This window comes from Phocoena phocoena, chromosome 5, assembly GCF_963924675.1.
Source record: "Phocoena phocoena chromosome 5, mPhoPho1.1, whole genome shotgun sequence".
NCBI classification, from domain to species: domain Eukaryota; kingdom Metazoa; phylum Chordata; class Mammalia; order Artiodactyla; family Phocoenidae; genus Phocoena; species Phocoena phocoena.
The window spans coordinates 139,344,013-139,366,292 of NC_089223.1; the positions used below are offsets into that span (position 1 = coordinate 139,344,013).

The 22,280-nt window shown below is 57.1% G+C and overlaps 1 protein-coding gene across 1 annotated transcript in view; it reads right to left on the bottom strand.

Annotated features, from left to right (window-relative positions):
• Positions 1 to 22,280, bottom strand: part of PCGF3 (polycomb group ring finger 3) — a 51,884-nt gene that overhangs the window by 24,147 nt on the left and 5,457 nt on the right. The window contains exons 2-6 of the mRNA XM_065877892.1: positions 11,317 to 11,463; positions 10,828 to 10,980; positions 7,665 to 7,782; positions 6,372 to 6,468; positions 5,523 to 5,578 (exon numbers count right to left, since the gene is read on the bottom strand). Of these exons, the coding sequence (XP_065733964.1) occupies positions 5,523 to 5,578; positions 6,372 to 6,468; positions 7,665 to 7,773 (262 nt within the window). The 5' untranslated portion in view covers positions 7,774 to 7,782; positions 10,828 to 10,980; positions 11,317 to 11,463. The remainder of the gene's footprint in view (positions 1 to 5,522; positions 5,579 to 6,371; positions 6,469 to 7,664; positions 7,783 to 10,827; positions 10,981 to 11,316; positions 11,464 to 22,280) is intronic.

Here is a 22,280-nt window from a genome sequence, read left to right on the forward strand (position 1 = left end):
GGACACCCCACAGCCTTGACCACGGTTGTCCTTGGTGAGCTTGAGCCTCTGGACTGTGAACCTCGCTCATGCTTCTCAGGTTTTCCTCCCCACTCGGGCGGGACAAGGTGGCTGAAGTTGGGTCTTTCCTGCCCCCAGGCCAGTTTTGCTCCGATAATAGCCCAGCAGGCAAGGTTGTGGTTAACTGGGTCCCCGGAGGTCAGGTCTTCTTCAGACGTACCCGGGGCCTGGGGCACTTCTTTCCCCTCCCCTGCTGGGGGAACCTGGTCGGGTTCCTGGAGACGAACCTCACAGCATCGTGGGGCTCGCTGTGAGACCAGCCCCCGGGCAGGTCTCAAGTCTCGGACTTGTCTACCAGGAGCCTCAGCGACCCCTCAGTCACAGGTCAGTCTCTCCTGCCCAGGCTCTGGCTCCTGGGCGTTTCTGGTCCTGAGTCTGCGGCAGGCAGCCGTGCGCCCCCGCGTCTGTGGTCAGTGCCCCATCTCGGGGGCAGCGGCTGGCCCTGCACCCTCCTCTCTTACAGTCTAAGAACTGCCGATTGTTCAGCGCGTTCTGCCTCTTACTTGTCGTCGGGACGAGCGGAGACTTCTAAGCTCCTTAGGTGAGGCACCAGCAACCTGAAGTCACGAAGTTAAAAACACAGTAGTAATACCCGAGCGTGAACTTTGCAGTGCGGCCACTAACGAGAACGGACGCCTGTCGGGTGGCGGATGACGCTTGTTTAGTGGGGTAAAAAGTGCGTGCTGCTTAGTGCCAAAACCGACCGCCCATGTCCATCTGCAAGGAGACCTTACATGCTTCACCTTGAAAATGCCTTTGCACACAGAAATACTGACCTCAGCCCAGATCAGTCGTCCCTCAGAAGGCGCTGAGGGAATTCTATTAGGTTCTTCTCTTGGGATTTGCCTTCGTTCCACAGACGGATCACTTCCCAGTGGAGGTCAGGGGGATGCCCCTCGACTGTACAGCTAAATGGATTCTGAAACACGGAAGCTGCTTCACCTGCTCCAGGCCCCAGACTCCACCAGGGCTGTTTGCTGGGGCTCAGCAAACAGGTCTGCTGTGCGTCTAGGGGATGGTCTCCGTTCCCCCTGAGCTGCCGACAGCCCGGGGCGTCCGCACGGCAGCTGGACGGGGCTTGCGATTCAAGAGACGTTAGTTGTTGAAAACTTCCCACGTTGTAGGTTTTGCATTTCAGTATTGCTCTTCCTTATGACATTAGGCTGGATTCATCAAGAAACATTATTAGGTCTTTAACAAAAGCAAATTTCCACAGCCATTCGGTGTGATGTTGTTAAAGGTGTTTCTTTTCATTCAGAAAAACTTCAATCTGCCCTTAGCTCAAAAAAACAGAAAAACACACACACAACAAAAAACCTACCACCGCCAAGGCATCAAAATATTGTGCGGCTGTGACAAGGGAAGTCGGGATACTCAGCTTTTAACTCTGACAAAAATTCACACAAACGATCACATCCCAAAGCGCGAATGGATTCCACCACGGACACCACTGGTTCAGGACATACGAAAGATCCGAGTGTCTTCTGCAAAGTGCCTGCTGGTTGATGAGTACCGTGATGAGCCTTCACAGTTTAGCCAATTTGTTCAACCAGGTATTTCCCTGACCCCCACACACGTTCACCAACACGGCTGTGACACATCTCAACAGAGCCCACTTCAGGTTGTACTGAATTAGCATCTTCTCAACTTCCTGGAAAACCCTCTCTCCTGCAGTTGTGCCCCGTGGACTCTGCGCAGAGGCTCATTCGCCCGTCACGTCAAACGCACCCAATAAACACTGCGCAGATCGGAGACTCCGGAGCCGAGGAAAACCACTCAAGCTGCCCGCCTCGCTTCCGAGGGCTGGCGTTGCCCCTAACTGTCAGCTCCCTGAGCGACGGTTCCCGCCACGGCTCCTGTTCTCAAACAGGCTCGCTTCCTCTGGACCGGCTTCCTCAGCTGCTGCAATCAAGCAACATTTCACCAACTCATCACCAGCAAGTGATTTTCCTTGCGTGGCCAACAAACGAGCCGACCAGAAACCTACTCGGAGTGCAGCCTTATAGGTTATTCTTATTTTTGTGAAGAAATCCTGCTGTGATGAGACATTCCACTGTAAATTTTCAGTTCTTTCTAAAAGTTGCTTTCCTGAGTGCTTAGTCTGATGTCAACACGTCTTATGACTTTCTGTTTTAACACAGATGTAGTGTCACCGCAAGATAAACAGATGCTTCCCCGCTGACAATGACAATCCAAGGACAAGACCACCCACCCGTCACCATGGCTGAAAAGCTGGACGCTTCTCCCCTTGTCTTGATGCGGTGGGTGCTGGTAATACAGCCTCCACAGCGTTTGTGCCGACGGGGCCGGTCCACCTGCTGCAGATGCTCCAGCCGCCGGCGAGTGTGAGACAAACGTGCGTCCCTGAATGAGCGGGGCTGTGTTCCAGCAAACTATCCGTGGACGGAGACATCTCAACACAAAACTTTCACGTCACAAAATATTCTTTTTCTCTTGATTTTTTCCAACTATTTAAAAACGTGGGGACTTCCCTGGTGGTCTGGTAGTTAAGAATCCACCTTCCAATGCAGGGGACACGGGTTCGATCCCTGATCCGGGAACTAAGATCCCACGTGCCGCAGGGAAACTAAGCCTGCACTCCGTAACAAAGAGCCCGTGCACGGCAAAACACAGCGAGGACCCAGCACAGTGAAAAAAAAAAAAAAAAAGAAAAAAGTGAAAAACACTCTTGGCTCAGGAGCTGCACGCGACAGGCAGGGCCAGGTCTGGTCGGCAAGGGGTCTGCCGGCTCCTGCTTCAGCCAGCGCGAAGAGGCAAGAGAAAGAGACGCAGGTGCAGCTGCTTGGCGGAGCAGCCCTGCTCCAGAATAAAGCCCTCAGACGTACTCACCCACGTCCACAAAGTTTGTAACAGAACATTCACTGCGCCCCTCCCCAGGTTAAAGCAAAAGATGACACACGTGAAGTGTCAGTCAGGAGAGGAGCCTGGATGAACGGGAGGGGCCCCAGCAGCCACCGTCGAGACCCCGGAGAGGAGCAGCTGCAGCCGCGCGAGCGCGTGTCACACAAAATAGGTCACGGATAAAGTTTACAGGTAAAGATGCTGCCTCGGGGAAAACGGGCTTTCCTAAATTATAAAAACAAAAAGAAACAAGAAACAACTAAAAAACTCATTTTCCACCTAAAAGGCTTCATCTACAAGGGAACAGAGAAACACAGTCTACCGGCCACAGGCTGGATCCAGAAAGCCAAGCCACTTTTTATTTCCCAAAATTCGTGAGAGGATGCATGCCGGAAGTGAAGCCCCCTGCCACAGGGTAGGCAGCTCGAAGGGGCTGCAGAGCAGGAGGGCATCCTCCAGACACCCCGGGCCCCCAGGGTCACTGCTCTGTCTCGGGTGAAATGTGCTCCGGACTCTCTGGAGGACCCGGAAGAGGGCCCATCTCAGAAACCAGCTTTACAAGCTGGCCCAAAACCAGAGAAACTGCAGACAGCCCACGTTCAGAAAACAGCCCGCTGCTACGGACTTGGATACTACAGCAATCTTTTAAAGAGCAACAAAGGACCAAAAGTTTGAGGAAACAGAGGAATGGATTATTTGCCTACCCAGAAAGCACCCTGGACTGAGGGCAGAGCTCAGGCTGCCCTGGGCATTAGTGTGAACTTGGGGAATTCTGGAATCCCTCCGGTTCTTCCACTTCAGGGTGGCGATCACGGCTACAGGCTGCCTGTGGAGACGACGAGGGGACGCGTGCACAGGACAGGCTCGGCAGAAGTCGGCAGAGTCTTACACCCGCCCTCTTCCCTCACAAGCCAAAGCTCCACTGAGAACGCGCCACCGTGCTCCCCACGCGCCGACTGCTGGCCTGAGACACCACCGCCCCCAGGGGTGAGCCGAGACCCTGCAGACCGGCTCCAGGGAGCCAAGTGGGCAGTGCCCGCCAGCCACAGATCGAGGAGGCCTTGAACTTCAAAAAGGACAGTAACTGAAATAACCTGAGAACAGTAAATGCTCAAAGCCATCTGATCGGGGCTGGAGCGGCTGGGAAACCAGCTCATTTTCTGTAAACAAATAAAGGAAAACTTCACACGTTTGTTCTGCTGTTCTGTACAGAGTGGATCTCGGGAAACCAAGCCAGGGAGCGTGTCTTTATGGAGGCCTCCCCGCCATCAGTGGAGGCGGGTGACGGAACAGGGGGTGCGGTCTGGCTGCCTCCAGGCCTCACGGGCTCTGAGGGGCCTGGCTGGCAGGACCACATCTGCGAGGGCCCCATCTGGGCAGAGTGACACTGGAAGGCGCCAGAGTCCGACGGGGCCTCTTGATCCCACCCACACACAGGAACGTGGAGACAGGAGGGGCCAAGGGGGGGACCCGCGTGGACCTTGACTGAGACCAACTAAACCCCGAGAGACGGGAACGCCTCACCCACTAGGACCTGATGCAATAAGGAATCAGTACTGTCATCTCGGTTTACAAAGGTGCTGTAGCTCCGAGTTTTAAGAAAAATCCTTCTCTTTGGGGAACGAATGGCAACGTTTCCAGATGAAACAACAGGAAGGGTGGGGGAAGGAGGTGAACAGGTTTCACCACAAGCTGACAACTCCTGACCTGGATCATAAATACATCGAGTTCTTTACGGGATCTTGCGTGTTGCACGCTGCAAATATCCTGTAACGATTTCGATCGGTGTCAGCACTTTATTCTCCTGCAGTCTTTGCCTTTCCCCAGCACTAGAAAACCCTTCAAATGTCCGAATGTGATTGTTTTTATCTACATTTACTCAAGAAATTTGAACTCCTTTTTTATGAATGAATTCTACGAACAATGAAAGAAGACTTTTAACGATATCACTCCCTAGGTTGTGTCTTAAAGATCAGATGTGACATCCACTGACCTAACTGAATAAGCCTGTACTTGAAATTATAACCCTCTTCTGAAACACAGTGGTGAGAAAACACTGCCCAAATGAATTGCTAACGTATCTTATCTTTGAAAGAAAGTTGTGCCTAGCTTTTATTAGCTGGCACTGCTTCACCAGCCACTGCCCACACTGAACAGATTTCTGAGGCCTGTGTCCCCGCCCGCCCCCCCAACAAGGGCAGGACAGTCTCAGTGTTCAGAACTGCAGAAAAGTTTTAAAAAGAACAGCCGTTTCCACTTTCAGGATATTTGTACCACAGAGTATTTCTTCTCAACTCTCACAGATCTGACTTTAACTACAGTTAAACTTCACTGACACAGGGTTCCCGGCCTCGCCTCCAGGCGGCACAAGTGAGAGGCCACCCTGTGCCTCCTGAGCGAAGCAGGAGGTGTGACGATGGATGAAGCCGGCCAGCACACGGCCCCCATCTGCCCCGGGCCCCAGGCCAGCGGCTCGGTGGAAACTGCACCGACTGGACGGCCGGCCGAGCGAGACGGCCCAAGCCAGGACCCCGGAGAGAAAAGCCCCTCAAAGGCCGTGCTGCAGACGCAGAAGTCCAGGTGGATGCTCTGACACTTACCTTCTTGGAGGCCTGGGACCAATTTGTAAACAATATCTTGCATGGTTCTGTCATGACTGGCAAAAAGAACAGAACAGGTGGGTTAGCCAGAAGCGTCAATTCTCTAATTCTCGAACGTTTTCCATTTAACAATAATAAACTCCACAATCACAAGTTTGGAGTTTTGGTTGAATTTTGCTTCTAGTTTGCACTTCAGAACAAGTCTGTGCTAGCAAAAGTGACACATGGCCGGAAGGAACCCGTTGTTCAATTTGGGCTCTATATGCTTGTGAACATTTCAAATAAGGAGGAGGACACAGGCAAGATCCTTCGGTGACCAGCTCCCTCTGCCCGCTGGGCTTCTCAAGTCCTAACAGATATCAGGCAGCCTGGGCTGTGCCAGACCAAAGGGAGTTTCTCACACTTTCCTGACCAGGGTCCGCGCCAAGAAATACCTTTCACACTCCCGTGTACCTGAACGCGTGGGGCGTGCGCACACACAGAAGCATAAAACACAGCTGGCCTCCAGCAGACACGACACCCTCCGAATTTGCTACTAAAGCCACCAGCTTCTCAGAAAGCTCGTCCGACCCACAAGACCAGGACGCTGGGCAGAACCGCTGCCACACGGCTTGACATCGGGCTGGCTGGTTCCTAGGTCCTGACCTGGGAGCGGCCTCTCCCTCCCACGACACACCCAACTCGGGGGTCAAAGTGCAGCCGGCCCCCTCCTTCAGCCCCGCCCCTCCTGGCAGGGCGGCCCCCATCTGCCCCGGGCCTCAGGCCAGCGCCTCGGTGGAAACTGCACCGACTGGGCGGCCGGCCGAGCAGGCCGGCGCGAGGCTCGGGGCGAGGCCCCGGGCCGCTTACCCGATGTACTGCAGGGGGTGGCTCTGGTGGATGACGATCCTGCACGTGGGGCACGTGTTGTTCTCCTCCAGGTACTTCACCAGGCAGCTCCGGCAGACTGCAGGGAGCGCGCACGTCAGGGCGATGCGCGCGCACGCCAGAGGGGCGGGGCGCGCATCAGAGGGAACGGGAGCGCGCACGTCAGGGAGCGCGTCGGAGGGGTCTCCGCTCCTCCCGGTAGGGCTCCCCGAGGCCACAACGGGACACTGGTGACAGGCCCGCCGCCCGGGTCCACCACCACGGAGGAGCATCAGCTGCCCCTGGACAGAGCTGAGGCCCAGAAACAGGAGGGGAAACTGGAGGAGCAGCTGAGGGGGCCGCAGATGCGCCTTCACGTCCTGTCACAGGGGCTCCGCCACAGGGGCTCCGCCACAGGGGCGAACAGTTACATTCTAGAAGTTAGCCTGAAAGATCACCGGATTTCTTTGTAGGACAAAATGAGATAAAATTTGCTGAATATAACATATAATACTGCCAGCCAATATCTTAAAATACAATTAACTTTAAAATAAAAATTCTGTCAAAACTGGCAGATATTTTATTTTCTAAACTGAAAAATACAGGATCAAAACTCGTCAGTGTGAGAGGATTCGTTTTACTTTAGGAAGTGCCTGCCCCTCGGCATCCTGGGCCGGCCTCACAAGAGGACCCAGCCTCCAGGTGAAGGCTGCAGCCTGCTCGGCAGGGGCAGGGGCGGCAGGGCTTAAAGTAAGGCGCGCCCAAGGTCAGCGCCAGCTCGAAGTCTAGACCTCCAAACACCCACCGGCCTGAGGGGCAGACGAGCAGACTCCTCTGTCTACAGAGTTTAAGGAAGTCATTTGCAAACGGCAAAAATAAGCATTTCTGCCCACTAGAAACGAACATTCTGTCGTACCACACGTAACGGTTTAGTTGTTATATCGAAATACCTAAATTTTCCTGTTTTTATTCAGCTTTCTTAAGTGACATGTCTACTGAAATTACCCACAGTGTTTTAACTTCAGACAATTTTTCTCATTTATCTTCAAGATCTCCTTTATTCCTGCTGCCGTGTCCTGCTGTGTACTTGAGCTAAAAGCTTTTGGTAAAAAAAGCCAAAGTATCAAAGAGCACACAGGACATTCCGCACATACGTGTGTGCACTCAGTCACTGCTCCCCGCCACGGCTGTCTAAGGCCACGTTCTAGAATATTCTGCACATACATGTGTGCAGTCACCGTGCCGCCCCACCCCCACCCCCGGCTAAGGCCACGTTCTAGAATTTTCCGCACATACACGTGTGCAGACACTCGGTCACCGTGGTCGCGTCGATGAGATACCCGCTGCACAGGCGGCAGGTGATGTGGGCGTTTATGTCCCAGAGTTTAATCTTTCTGGTCAACATCTTTGGCTTCTGCAAGAAAAAAACACGTATTAACTAATGCATGAAATGGTGTGATGTTTCATCAAAGGTTCGGGTTCAGCGGAAATCAAGCTACAGTCTGTGTGTCCAGGAGGACCTCAGCGTGAGCAGGGCTGAGGCCAGGTTCCCGCCCTGCGGCCCTGCTTCCACCATGAGACAGGCAACCACCCGGCCGCCCCTGGAGGACTGGGTCATCCTGGCCCCAGGGCAGCACTGGGCCGCAGACACGCTGCCGCTTCTCGCTTCTCCCCCTTCTGGGCCCCCGGGCCCTCTCTTCCTGCTCAGAACCCCGCGAGGCCAGCTGGTGAGGTGGCGCAAAGCAGGGGAGGTTTGTGGAGCAGTGGGCGGAGAGGCCAGGGAGCAGGTGGGCCGAGCTGAGTCTGGGTCTAGGCAGAAGAAAACGTGGTCTCTCTGGAGCTCTGGTCCCTCCGTAAAGCCGACCACATGGGAGCAGCTAAGGCCCCCCCCACCCTGGCAAGCACAGCCCACAACACGGCATCGTAAAAGTCCAAACGTCTGTGCACTGAAGTGTGGACGCGTCGTCTCTGCGCCGAGGGGCGGGTGCCCTCCAGAGCTGTGGTGGCTCTGACTGGCTCTCCTGCCAGGCCGCAGGCTCACGAGGGCAGGGTCTTGTCATCTGACCCAGTACAATGCTGTGCAGCAGGGGAAACAGTCCCGAAGACACCACGTCCTACCCAACACCTGTGTGTCACCTCACATGGCAAAAGGCCCCTGAGGCGGGAGCCGGCCCTGGAAGCCCCAGCAGGACCTCGTGTCACCACAGGGCCCGTACGAGGGCACGAGGCTCGGAGGAGACAGGAGAAGCTGCCTGTGGGCTGTGAACAGGGAGGGGGCTTCTAGGAGCTGGAAGGAGCCTCTCCGGGAGGAGCAGCCCTGCCCACACCTGGATTTTAGCCCCGTGAGACCCGTTCTGGACTCTGGCCTGCAGTGCTGGCAGGTCAGACACCCATGTGGCCGCAGCCACTAGATTCCTGGGGATTCCCTGCAGTACAAGTAGGAGACTCGCCGGATGCTGACGCCGTGCAGGATGCAGGGAATTTTCAAGACAAGCATCAAGAGAACTCTGCAGAGAGACAGACAGGACCACACTCCAGGAGACGGAGGGCCTCCGCATCCGCGTGGGCGGCAGGCTGGACAGTGCCGCCTCGCCCAGCAGCCACAGCGCACGGGCTCCCGTGGCTTAACACTGTTTGCCCGAAGGCAGAGGGAAGGAAAAGGCTGGGCGGGCGGGGCCCCCTGGAGACTAAATCGTCACCTGCACTGAAACCCAGTGGAATCAACTGTCAGCGCAGACTGACGCAACCAGCAAGGCTGCCGGGCTCAGTTCACCCATAAAGCGAGAGAGCCTCTAAACCAGCAAGAACGCCCTACGACTTTATTCACAGAGTAAGACGTGAGGCAGACACTCGCGGTTCTCACCCGAGTCTCTCCTCTCCCCTCGATCACAGGCGCGAGCCGACGCGTGGTCCCCGCTAGAGACACCTCTCCCTCGGCCCCTGCAGTGGGCTCTGAGCTGTCAGGAGAGACTAAAAGGGGTGGTTCTCACAGGGGCCCCACGGGCCGACCCACGGGAAACGAGCCCACGTCTGCGAGGCCCACTCGCTCTGGTGTCATGGTCACCACGTGCTGTGCCAGGCCCGGCCTGACCACTCGCACCCACTCGGACCGGCTCCGTGAAGAAGGGCCCACACGCCTCGTGGGGCAGGAAGTAATGGGAAATAATCTAAAAGAGAGAAACCCTAGTCATTCCCAAGGGAAGCAAAGCAGAGACGGGAGAGCACTGACTGGGCAACGTCCCCGCTGGACGCCGAGGCCCAGGGTGCGCCGTCCACCACCGGCACGACCGAGCCCAGCAGTGTGCCCTCGGCTCACTGGGTGCTGTTCACACACGTCACCAACCCACAGCCACATCACCACCAAAACCAGCTCCAAAGTCACACAGACGGGGCTTGGGGTCAGTGTGAATTCGTGTTTAGTGGCAACCAGGCAGACAGGTACACGTGTACGCACACGAGTGTGGACTCACCCACTCACTCCCAGTTCTGTCTGCTGGGAGGGCCCGGAAGTGACCACTCCTGGGCAGCCCTAGGACCTGGCGTGTCCACACCACGTGTGCCGCAAGGGGCCAGCGCTGCCTGGACACGCAGCCAACTCCGGGCTGGGCAAGGAGCATAGCAGGACCTGGGGCCCCACTGCGCTCAGATGGGGAACAACTACCATCACTGCTTACCACGGCAGGATAACAGAGGCCCATGAGGCTACACAGACAGACAGACAGACAAGGGACGCCCTTCCTCACAGAATGGGAGCTGATAAGTGGAAGGAGGGCTGCAAGGTCACCACCCCAGGACAACTGCAGTGACCACTCGCTCAGGAATCCTCGGCGGGTGGTCAGCAGCAGCGAGACTTCGCCAAGGAAGTGAAGGTTCCTAAAGGCTCCAAGCGTCTCCCCACCAAACACTCATCAGCCCCAAGGGAGGGCGGGACCCTCAGAGGAGAAAGCCCTAGAGGTCCCCGACTGGGTGACCAGGTGACACCCAGGTGAGGACCAGCCAACCATCACACGGAGAAGGACACAGCACCCCTGGCAGGACTCCTGCCAGAGGGTCCCCCACCCCGAGTCCCCAGGGGAGAAGTCACTCTGCAATGCCATCAGGGTCGTAAAAGCTAAGGCCAGACAGGGGGCCAGGCTGTCCAGGCGCAGCGCCCGCCAAGGGGCTTGGGCAGCCAGCTCCGTGCCCACACGGGGCCTCCATGCCGGCCTCAGGCGCACAAGCAGCTGCCGTCGTGAGGGGCCAACGCTCACGGTCACCACCGCCGCGGTACGGTCCCCAGGCCGCCCTGCACAGCATCTGACACCCAACACCAGACACCAGGTGGGCGCCCATCCAGACAGAGAAGGATGGCGGCTCGAGGCTCTGGGTCCCGTGCTCCCCCGCCAACTGCGGGGCCCAGGCGGTAGCTCGGACACTTCCTGGGACAGCAGGCCCGCCCGGAGAAGGCCGCATCTCCCACCTCCTTGCGAGGCCGTCTGTCCCCTCCTGCTGCCTCTGCATCGGACGCTTCCGGCTACGGGTGCAACGCGGTCACTCCTCGTCCGCCGTGCCCTCCGCGCTCTGGCTCGTCACGTCTGTGCCTGCCTTGTGTCTCTCGCTGTCTTTCCATTTTCTAGCACAGAAACGGCACCTGCTATTCAATTTCGTGTCATTTATGTGACGCACACAGCCCTGTAATTACAGTCTCGCTAGAAGTTTTAGATGAGTCCCACGTAGCAAACAGTGGAACAGAGTCGATCAGAAACGTTAATCAAGAGAAAACTTGAATATGTATAAATAATTGTGCCCTAATCTGCTCTGGAGCTGTCACACGTTAAATTTTAAAGGAGTTACAAGGCACTGACTTTTTCTATGGCTACAACAGACTCATAAGGTGTAATTCAAGGTAAATTTAATCAATTCACATGCACTGAAAGAAGAGGAAGATCAAAGTTTACACCGCATTTACCTGTACACACAGCCGGATCCTCCGCTACATTTTGAAGCCTGTGGAGACACACGGGACGAGGCGTCACCCACACGTGCCGTCCACACAGAGCCTGGCTCCCCGGACCAGCAGCTTCGGCTGCTCAGGTAAACAGGTCTCTTCCTTTACCTGCTTAAAACAACCAAAAGAAAAACAAGCCTGGCTGACAGTAAAGGCACGGGCCACGGAGACAGGGGCAGGTCTTGGTGGCAGCCTGGTGGCACCGAGGCCCAGGGGCTGCTGGGAGCTGGGGGCATGCAGGGGCTGCACCATGTGCTCTGGGGACCAAGACAGCAGGACAAGGGCCCCGGAAAGCTCCTGGGGAGACGGTGGGCTTCAGGGTGACCTAGTGGGAGGCTGGGCCTCAGGGACACCGGGGAGAGCGAACCGTGTTATTTAACTTCTGTGATGCTGTTCGCATCTCACGCCCTGTGAAGGTGTCCCCCGGGCCGCTCACTCAGTGACCCGGAACGAGGACGCCCACAGGCTCGAGCCGGGCTCTGGGCCGCACGGACGACAGATACAGCAGCGCGTGGGGATGGAGCGGGCCCGTGCAGGCTCGCGTGGGGCCTTGAGGCCTCAGCCAGGTGAGCACAGGCAAGCACGGGGGAGGGGCTAGGACGGGCGGCACCAACCAAGGGGCAGCGGAAGGGCGGCGCTGAATCGGTAGCACAAGGCCCCCGGAAGGACCTGGCCTCAACTCGGGGCAACGGGAGCTGCGGGACCAGAGAGCCGCCAGCTGCTCTCAGAGGTCTGAGGGGTGGGGTGGCTGGGCGTCCAGAAGCTCGGTGGACCCCCCCTCGTCTGCCCATGCCGCCCCTCCTCATGGAAGCCCGAGGTCTCCCCACCCATCAGGGGGGAAGGGGGCAGGGCCCGGGGGCTGCTCCCTGCTGAAAAGCAGGGGTGGAAAGCACCAGGGCCCTGAAACCACGAGAGGCACCTGGGACAAGAGGCCTGGTACTCAAGTGATTTGTATCACACCCAACTTATACCACTTTCCTCTCCAAGTTTTCCCATAACTGCATGCTTTAGTAACTAGTCTTTAAAGCTCAATTAACTCTTACAAGAAAAAGGAAGAAAGGGAGGAAGTGGGTCAGTTATTCAGGGAGATTAAAAGGCACTTACAAGAGAACAAAGAGGAGACCCGAACGTGGGTGTAGACCACAACCCCTGTGGGGTGTAGACCAGAGCCCCTGTGGGGTGTAGACCAGAGCCCCTGTGGGGTGTAGACCAGAGCCCCGTGGGGTGTAGACCAGAACACCAGTGGGGTGTAGACCAGAGCCCCGTGGGGTGTAGACCAGAACCCCTGTGGGGTGTAGACCAGAGCCCCTGTGGGGTGTAGACCAGAGCCCCTGTGGGGTGTAGACCAGAGCCCCGTGGGGTGTAGACCAGAACACCAGTGGGGTGTAGACCAGAGCCCCTGTGGGGTGTAGGCCAGAGTCCCTGTGGGGTGTAGACCACAACCCCTGTGGGGTGTAGACCAGAGCCCCTGTGGGGTGTAGACCAGAACCCCTGTGGGGTGTAGACCAGAACCCCTGTGGGGTGTAGACCAGAACCCCTGTGGGGTGTAGAACAGAGCCCCTGTGGGGTGTAGACCACAACCCCTGTGGGGTGTAGACCAGAGCCCCTGTGGGGTGTAGACCAGAACCCCTGTGGGGTGTAGACCAGAGCCCCTGTGGGGTGTAGACCAGAGCCCCGTGGGGTGTAGACCAGAGCCCCTGTGGGGTGTAGACCAGAGCCCCTGTGGGGTGTAGACCAGAACCCCTGTGGGGTGTAGACCAGAGCCCCGTGGGGTGTAGACCAGAACACCAGTGGGGTGTAGACCAGAGCCCCGTGGGGTGTAGACCACAACCCCTGTGGGGTATAGACCAGAGCCCCTGTGGGGTGTAGACCAGAACCCCTGTGGGGTGTAGACCAGAACCCCTGTGGGGTGTAGAACAGAGCCCCTGTGGGGTGTAGACCACAACCCCTGTGGGGTGTAGACCAGAGCCCCTGTGGGGTGTAGACCAGAACCCCTGTGGGGTGTAGACCAGAGCCCCTGTGGGGTGTAGACCAGAGCCCCGTGGGGTGTAGACCAGAGCCCCTGTGGGGTGTAGACCAGAGCCCCTGTGGGGTGTAGACCAGAACCCCTGTGGGGTGTAGACCAGAGCCCCTGTGGGGTGTAGAACAGAGCCCCTGTGGGGTGTAGACCAGAGCCTCTGTGGGGTGTAGACCAGAGCCCGTGAGGGTGGAAACTGCTCCACCTGCCATCCACACGGCGGCCACCGAGCCCTTGAACTCTGGCCAAGTGTGAGCGCAGCACCTCAGTGTACTCAGTCTGATTTAATCTCGGTGTGGCCAGCTTCACAGTTATAGATGCTTGACATGAGTTCTTAGACAGCAGTGAACAAAAAAGACACAAATCCCTAGAGCCCACATTCTCACGGAGGAAGACAGACAATAAATAATAAACGCCACAAACAGGTACATTATTTAGATGTCAAAGGTGACAAACACGACCAACCAGAGCAGGGAAAGGGGTCGGGAGAACAGGGTGGCCGGGAATACTTCACTGAGAAGGTGACGTCTGAGTAATAATGTAACTTTATGAACAGCTCCACGCCAGTCGAGTTGGAAGTTCGTGAGAAACTGATAAATTCCTAGAAAACCAACTCAGCAGAACTGAGGCAAGTGGAAACAGAACCTGCAGAGTTAGTCCTAAGGAAGCTGACCCAGGCCGGTTCTACCAAACCTGTGGGAGCCCCCTCCCACACAGACCCACCCAGAGAATCCTTGAGACAGTTTCCCGGCTCTTGCGTGAGGCCTACACCGGAGTGGAACGGGGGGACAGACAAGTGACAACCGTGACACCTCCTCCGGGGTGTGCAGGAGGGCCAGCCCAGAATACGAGGGACTCGTGTAAGGAACGCATGGAATTTATGACAAAAGCTAAAGGAGGGAAATGATAAGGTCCTCCCGAAGACGCACAGAAATCATCTGACGAAACTCATCACCCGTTCCTGATTTTCACACAGCCCTCAGCGTGACTGTCCACGCCTGATAAAAGCTCTCCATTTAAGGGCCACCAACACACATATCCACTAGATATGCCTGACGTTCACAGCTCTCTTCCCAGCAGCCGCCGCGGGGAGCAGCGCGGCTGAGCGTCCCGAGTCCTCTGGACACGGTCTACGGCAGGAAGTCAGCACCCCTGGGGGGCTCGTGACTGGCCAGACGCTCCAGGACACCAACGCTCCAGGAGGCCTGGCCTCCCCCGAGGGGCCCGGACACTGCCAGGTGGCCTCTTCCCACCTCCCCACTCCCCCTGCACCCCCGCAGCATCCGCTTTCCAAGGGGACCCTTCTCTCTCCTCCCTGGGGATAGAATATCAGCTTCCACACCCCCTTCTCTGGTATCCAGGCTGATCCAGTCCCCACTCTGCTTCTCGAGGGCTCTGACGGTCCCAGCAAGCCCTTCTCATTCCAGAAACTTCCATACCTCCCTCCCGACGGGACCCCCTCGACAGGACCCACCCACCCGCTCAGACCTCTCCCTCCCGTCTTCCGTCCCCTACCCCACAGATCTGCTCTCGACAAGTTTCCGGTGACAAGGACCGCGCCAACGCCCCCAATCTCCAAGGCCACTGCCCACTCTGCAGCCCAGCTGACCCCTCTCATGTGGCCCCTGACACGGGGGAAGCAGCAGGTCATGGAGACCGACCCCAGCCCGACACTGCAGAAGGGCCAGGCCGCGCTCCCCACACCTCTCAGGCTCACCCCGGGTGCCAGGGGCATTTGCGCCTGCGAGAAGAGGCCCTGCCTTCCTGTCCACTCACCTCGGATCACTGCCCACCCTGTCTGCCCTGCTCCCGCCCCCGCCCCTGACTCCACAGCATGTTTGAGGGGTCTTCCCTGCACCGCTGCCTTTGTATTACACCTACGTTATCCCTTTTCGTCCTCTAGGGAAATGCACTGGGTTTGTTTTGCAGCATAAACGCATTTACTAATCACAACCTGGAATTCTTTACTGAACGTAATTAAGGAGAAAGCCCTACAACCCTAACCACCCAACATTTACTGCTGTTCCTAGCGTAACTGTGCACTTCCCTCCGATACTTCGAACACACGCACACCCGCATTCTCACTCAAGTGCATCCTCAGACCCTTGTGACACACGAACAAAACGCGAGGATGCGCTAGCACTCAGCACTGGGCACAGTCCGCGGTCTCCGACCGCGGCCATGGCCACATGTGACCGGGGGCCCCCTCGGCCCCTCCCAGAGGCGCTGGCCTCAGCCAGTCCCATCCCCTTCCCCTCAGGACCCCCGGAGAAAGAACTGCCTCCCCACACAAGCCCACCCCGGTCATGCTTCCCGCCGTTCAGCTATCTGATGAGAACCTTAACGTTTTCTATTTATTTGGGGGTTAGCGTTGCTAAGTTATACTTTCCTAGGAAACGGGTCATCAAATTTATTGGCAAAGAATTGCTCACAGCAGCCTGTCAACTCATTAAACAGCTGCACCGCGGAACGCCTGACAAATAACAACGGCACGTACTTTAAAGGACCGCCTGGGCCCTGACTCTGGAAGCTGTGTGCACGGGGCAGGCCGCCGTCCTGAGCCTCGCCGAGCGGCCGCATGGACGGCGCATGGACGGTGGCTCACTCCTTCTGTCTGAGCGACGCCTGCCCTGACGCCCGGCCCCTCGCCCACAGCGGGCAACCTGCCTGCATCCCTCGGGGCTATGGGGACGAGGCTGCCGCGAGGCGCTGTGGCCGCGGCTCTGTGCGGGCGGCCGTTCCGGGGACACGCCCACTGTGGAGGCCACCTGTGCCCGGAGGGCCGTTCTCCCAGCCTCGCCCCAACACCACAGCCTCCGCGGCCTTCTGCGCCCGTGGCCCAGCCCTGGATGATGCCGTGGCTCCTGTCCGGACGGCCCCCTCAACCACGGCACCGCCGATCACTTCTCCACAGAGAAGCCTGAGCAGCCAAACCAGACACACACCCCTGAATAAACCAACCGAAGGAACCCGACTGCTGACAAGGGGTGCCCTCCCTCCACGTTCCGCCCTGACCACGTCAGTGTCCGCGACGGCACCCGTCCACGTCAGCTCCATTCCCCTTGGCCTTGCCCACCCCTCAGCTGTGTACGTGCTGCTCCCTGGCAGCCTGACACTGCATCCTCAGGGCGGCCACCAGAGACCCCAAGACTCCCGGAGAGGCCACCCAAGCCCCAGTCCTAACCCGCTCGCCGTCCTGTCCCCACGCTGTCATCACCCTCGGTGTCTGTGCCGGCGCCCCCGGCAGGGCCGAGGCCGTGTCCTCACCACGGGGCACCACGTCCAGCAGGGTGCCCGCCCCAGAGCCGGTGCCCAGGAAGTAAGACCTGTCCAGTCAGCTGGCACCCAAGCACTCTGGGAAACCTTCTCCTCCTCCTTTCACCAAACTGCCGGCCTCTGCTCCCCGCCGACACCCTCTTCTCAAGACCAGCCACTCCGCGCGGAGGCTGTGCTCAGCTCCGCCCCCGACTGCACCCAGGCGAGCTGGACAGGCCACCCCGGTGCCCCGGGCGGGTGCACGAGAGGAGCCCCGCTCTGTCGGGCCCCCCGAGGCCCTTTGCCCGGCCGACCCGGCCCCATGGCCTCACTGCTCTCCCTGCGGCCCCGGCGGCCTTGCTCACCAGGCGAGCCCACACCCATGACAGTGCCTGGCACACAGTGGGTTGCGGGACTCACACTCTGGTAGCAGCGCTGGGTCTGAGCAAGGCCTGAAAGGTGGACGGCCCCGCAGGGTTCTGTGCTCACACCTGCCCCGCTCCCGGGCCGTCCACGCCGGGCCACACTGACCCCAACACGGCTCGAGGGGTCCCCAGTGTGAAATCCTGCAAAGGCTCAGGGAAAGCTTCGGCCTCCGGTGGCCCACGAGGCCCCAAGGCCACCTTCCTCCACGACGGCCACGGTGGACCCCCTTGGGGTCTAGAACATTCTAAGTGCAGTCCCTCCTCGGGGTCCTCGCATTACTGCACTCTCTGCTGGGACGTTCTCTCTCCGACGGCCTCGTGGGCCCTCCGTCACCCCCAACAAGCCTCTGCTCCAGTGCCACCTCCCTAGCGAGCTTTCTGAGGCCCCTCTGTCTAAGGTCTGTGCCCACCAGCACAGGACTCTGAGCTGCCACCCCCACACCTGTAACTTATTGATTCTGTAACACCCACCTCCCTAGACTACAGAGTCAGCCATGTGACCAGCAACACTGAAAATTCAACAGAAGGACTGTATGATAACGTTGAGAAAACCCTGGGATCTCCCTGGTGGTCCAGCGGGTACGACTCTGCACTCCCAATGCAGGGGGCCCGGGTTCGATCCCTGGTCAGGGAACTAGACCCCGCGTACCACAACTATGAGTTTGCGTGCTGCAATGAAAGATCCCACGTGCTGCAACAAATAGCCGGCACAGCCAAATAAATATATTTTTTTAAGTTGAGAAAATCTTTCCAAAGGGTAGAAAAGACAGGAAAGAGAGGAGATGCAACATCCAACTAACAGGTGTTTCAGAAAAAGAAGACAGAAGGGCCTTGACGTCCAGTCTCACGCTTTACTTCTCAGGCTGGGTAATGAGCACCTGTGTATTCCTGTGTCATCCACCATGCTCGTTTACAGGCAGTATTTCATGACTTGGAAAAAGTGATTCAAGTATTTCCCCAGCTGGAAGAATCAGACGGCAAGGGACCAAGTGCCGACCCATATCCAACCAGGTCCCCGCATCTGAAGCCGTCACGGGCACCAGGAAGGATCCTAAAGGTTCTGAGGAAAGGAGGTGTCCCACGCGGGGCAGGAGTCAGCCAGCACCAGACTCTTCACCTGCAACACTGAACTCTACGGGGCAAAGCGGTGACTCTTACCAAGGTCCAAAGACAGACAACTTTAAGGTAGATTCTACATCCAGCCGAACTACCGACCAAGTGCGAACTTTCAGAGGTCTCAGGAAACGCGCTCAAACACTGCTTCAAAAAATGCCCTTGAGGGCTTCCCTGGTGGCGCAGTGGTTGAGAGTCTGCCTGCCGATGCAGGGGACACGGGTTCGTGCCCTGGTCCGGGAGGATCCCACATGCTGCGGAGCGGCTGGGCCCGTGAGCCATGACCGCTGAGCCTGCGTGTCCGAAGCCTGTGCTCCACAACGGGAGAGGTCACAACAGTTAGAGGCCCACGTACCACAAAAAAACAAAACAAAACAAAACAAAACAAAAAATGCCCTTGAGCACGTGTTACGTGCCAACAGGCGCTCACGTGTCAGCACAGGTGCAGTGATGAGCAGGCTGGGCCGCTCTGACTGGGACCGAGTACAACCACGTGGAGGGACGCCCCAACTTTGACCCTGGGGGGCAGGGCACCGTGCAGACAGGGCGACAGGGCGAGGGACCCCGCACACCCAGCACCAGCCCTCTAGACAGGACGGGGGTGAAGACAGGGGGCCAAGGAGGGTGCGGGGATCAGGCCCAGCCCTTGAGAACCTGGGCCAGGACAGTAACGTCAGACAAAGTGAGGCCAAAGGGAAGGTGCAGTTAGAACGTAGCCTGAAACAGACTGTATTTGCAAAATCACATCGATTTCCCACTCAGATCCAAGCTTTGGAGAGCCACGAAAAATGCCACGAAAGGACTGGGGGACCCCAAGTTTCCACTGGCAGGCAGCTGGCTGCGGACACTACTCCACAGCAGACATGGGGCCCCTTCATGAAAAAACCACGGGCGGAACCACAGACCTGGGCCGGGATCCCCACAGGGTCTCAGAACTGCGTGGCAGCTCGACTCCTTGTCACCCCCCCACTTCCCGCGTCTGAACTAGAACAGTTGCACCTGCTGGCATGTCTGCCCTGTGGTGCTACGGGGCGGGCACAGCGCCCACCTCGCTGGTTCATAGCTGCACCAGACAGGTGATCCAGGGGATGAGACTCTGCGGAAGCTTGGAAGGGAGGGGCAAGTGTGTTTTGCATTTGGGGGATATGAAATTTAGGGGGGCCAGAGGGGAGACTATGGTAGGCAGAATTCTGAGAGGCCCCAGGATTCTGGGCCCCAGTGTACACAAACCTCTGGCCTTACTATCCCACACACTGCTGTAAAGGGGTTTTTGAAGATGTAATTGAGGTCTCAAATCAGCTGACCTTAACACAGGGCAGGTATCCAGTGGCCTGACCAAATTGCATGGTCTTTCAAAGCAGAGTTTTCTCTAGCTGGTGGCAGAAAAGAAGGTCAGAGGGATGAGCCCTGCTGACCTGGCAGAAAGCAACATGGTCTGTCAACTGCCCATGGCCCCCTGGGCAAAAAACGGGGGTGCCTCTAGGAGCTGAGGGCAGTCCCCAGCGGTGAGTCCCAGACAAGAGCTGCAGCTTGGCCCACACACTGACTTCAGCCTCTGAGGCCCTGAGCAGAAGAGTCAGCCACACCCGGCTGCACTCCTGACCGTGGAACTGTGACTAATAACTGGGTGTCCTCTTAAGCCACTAAGTTTGTGGCAATTTGCTTTCCAGCAATAGAAAACGAAGACAACAGTGTTTAGAGAAATGGACGATGCTGGCAGAAGTCCCAAGCATGTAAAATACAGAGTCACCACCAACTCTGGAAATATTCTCACTAGGCAAGTATTCTCCCAATTCTAGAGACCAGGATCAGGTTAACAAGCACATGGAAGCAGCGGGAGTCCCCTGGTATGGACTGAATTGTGTCCCCTGGTATGGACTGAATTGTGTCCCCTGGTATGGACTGAATTGTGCCCCCAAAATTCATGTGTTGAAGCCCTAACCCCCATCTCCAAACATGGGGCCTTTGGGAGGTTGAGATTCAGGACAGTGGGGCCAGGATGGGATTGGTGCCCTGAGAGGAAGGGCTCAGCAGGCTCCCTGTGTGCCTGTGAGGACACAGCAAGAAGGTGCGTCTGCAGGCCAGGATGCGGGTCCTCACCAGGAACCAAACCCACTTGGTAGTAGCCTGAGCTTGGACCCCAGCCTCCAGGACTGTGAGAAATAAATGCCTGCTGTTTAAACCACCCTGTGAAGGGCTTCCCTGGTGGCGCAGTGGTTAAGAATCTGTCTGCCAACGCAGGGGACATGGGTTTGAGCCCTGGTCTGAGAAGATCCCACATTCCGCGGAGCAACTAAGCCCGTGTGCCGCCAACTACTGAGCCTGCGCTCTAGAGCCCACGAGCCATGACTACTGAGCCTGCGCTCTAGAGCCCACGTGCCACAACTACTGAGCCCGTGTGCCACAACCACTGAGCCCGCGAGCCACAACTACTGAGCCCGTGCACCACAACTACTGAGCCCGCGCTCTAGAGCCCGTGCGCCACAACTACTGAGCCCATGCACCACAACTACTGAAGCCCGCGCATAGCAACGAAGAGCCAATGCAGTCAAAAATAAATAAATAAATAAATTAAAACAACAGAAACCAGCCCGCAACGCTCTGTCCCGCAGCCACACTGAGGCATGCTCTCCGGGCCCCTTCAGTGAAACGCCAGGGAAACCCGTCTGCCTCCAGCAGCTCCCAGCTCCAGCATGCAGAAGGCAGTTTCTCTGCGATAGCAGAAGCCCTATTTCCTGTAACAAGTTCAAAAAATTTCTACCCACTAAACCTTTTACATATATATATATTTTTTTTTAAATAAATTTATTTATTTACGTTTGGCTGTGCTGGGTCTTCATTGCTGTGCGCGGGCTTTCTCTAGTTGTGGTGAGCGGGGGCTACTCTTTGTTGTGGTGCGCAGGCTTCTCATTGCAGTGGCTTCTCTTGTTGCGGAGCACGGGCTCTAGGCACGCGGGCTTCAGTAGTTGTGGCATGCGGGCTCTTGAACACAGTCTCAGAAGTTGTGGTGCACAGGCTCAGTAGTTGTGGCATGCGGGCTCTAGAGCGCAGGCTCTGTAGTTGTGGCACACGGGGTTAGTTGCTCTGCGGCACGTGGGACTTTCCGGAACCAGGGCTCGAACGCATGTCCTCTGCATTGGCAGGCGGATTCTTAACCACTGCGCCACCAGGGAAGCCCTAAACCTTTTATAAAGTCTGCTAAAAGCAACAAAGCTGACTGGAGTGGGACTCACCACCATGTGCCCGCAAGAAGTGATGCAGTGGCTCCAGGACACCTCCCCGTCAGACACAGATGGAGGCGGCTGATGGATTCACCCTCTTGCAAGAGCGAGGGCAGCTCTCCAGCACGAAGGCACGACTCCCCTGGGCTCCCCAACAGTCTCTGCTCCCTGGAGACTCAGCCCAGCCCACAGGGCCCTGGGAACCGAGGCACGAGAAGTGTGACCAGTAGCGCTGGCCGAGTGGTGCCACAACCTGACAGCACGGCACGAAGCACAACAGTGCCTGAGAAGCCAGCTCAACCCAGAGCCTGGCCCAGCCTCCGGCTCACCCCCTGTAGTCCACAGAGTCAACAGGACAACAGACAAAGGTGCACGACACCATAAGTGAAGAATCAGAAAAACTCAGATGGCCTGGGAAAGTCGATGCTGTATGGGGAAAGTGGGGAGCCTGAAATAAAAGACACTACAGGGGGCATGACCCCCAGTGCCCCACGGGGAACTGCGTCTGGTTCAGGGAAAATGCCCTGGAAGACACTGTTGAGACAACCGGGGAGAGTTGAAAGTAGACAGGAAATTAGCCAGTATGTGGAATAAGTGTCTACTTCTCAGGTGTGGTCATGACATTACAGTCGTGTGCAGACCATCCTCTTACTAGGACCTCCGTGCTCTGAATTACCTACGGAACGTGGCAGCTGGTTTGCAGCTCCTTTCAGATGATTCAAGGATAAATATGTATTTAAAAAAGAGATAAGCAAAACATAAGTAACTGCTGGATCTAGGGGAGGGCAGAAGAGTTGGCTAATTCTTCTGGTTTTTCTCCACTGTGTTTTTTTTCTCAAACACTTCAGTAAAAAAGAGTAAATTACTTGAGAAGAAAAGAATAGGCTAACCCTC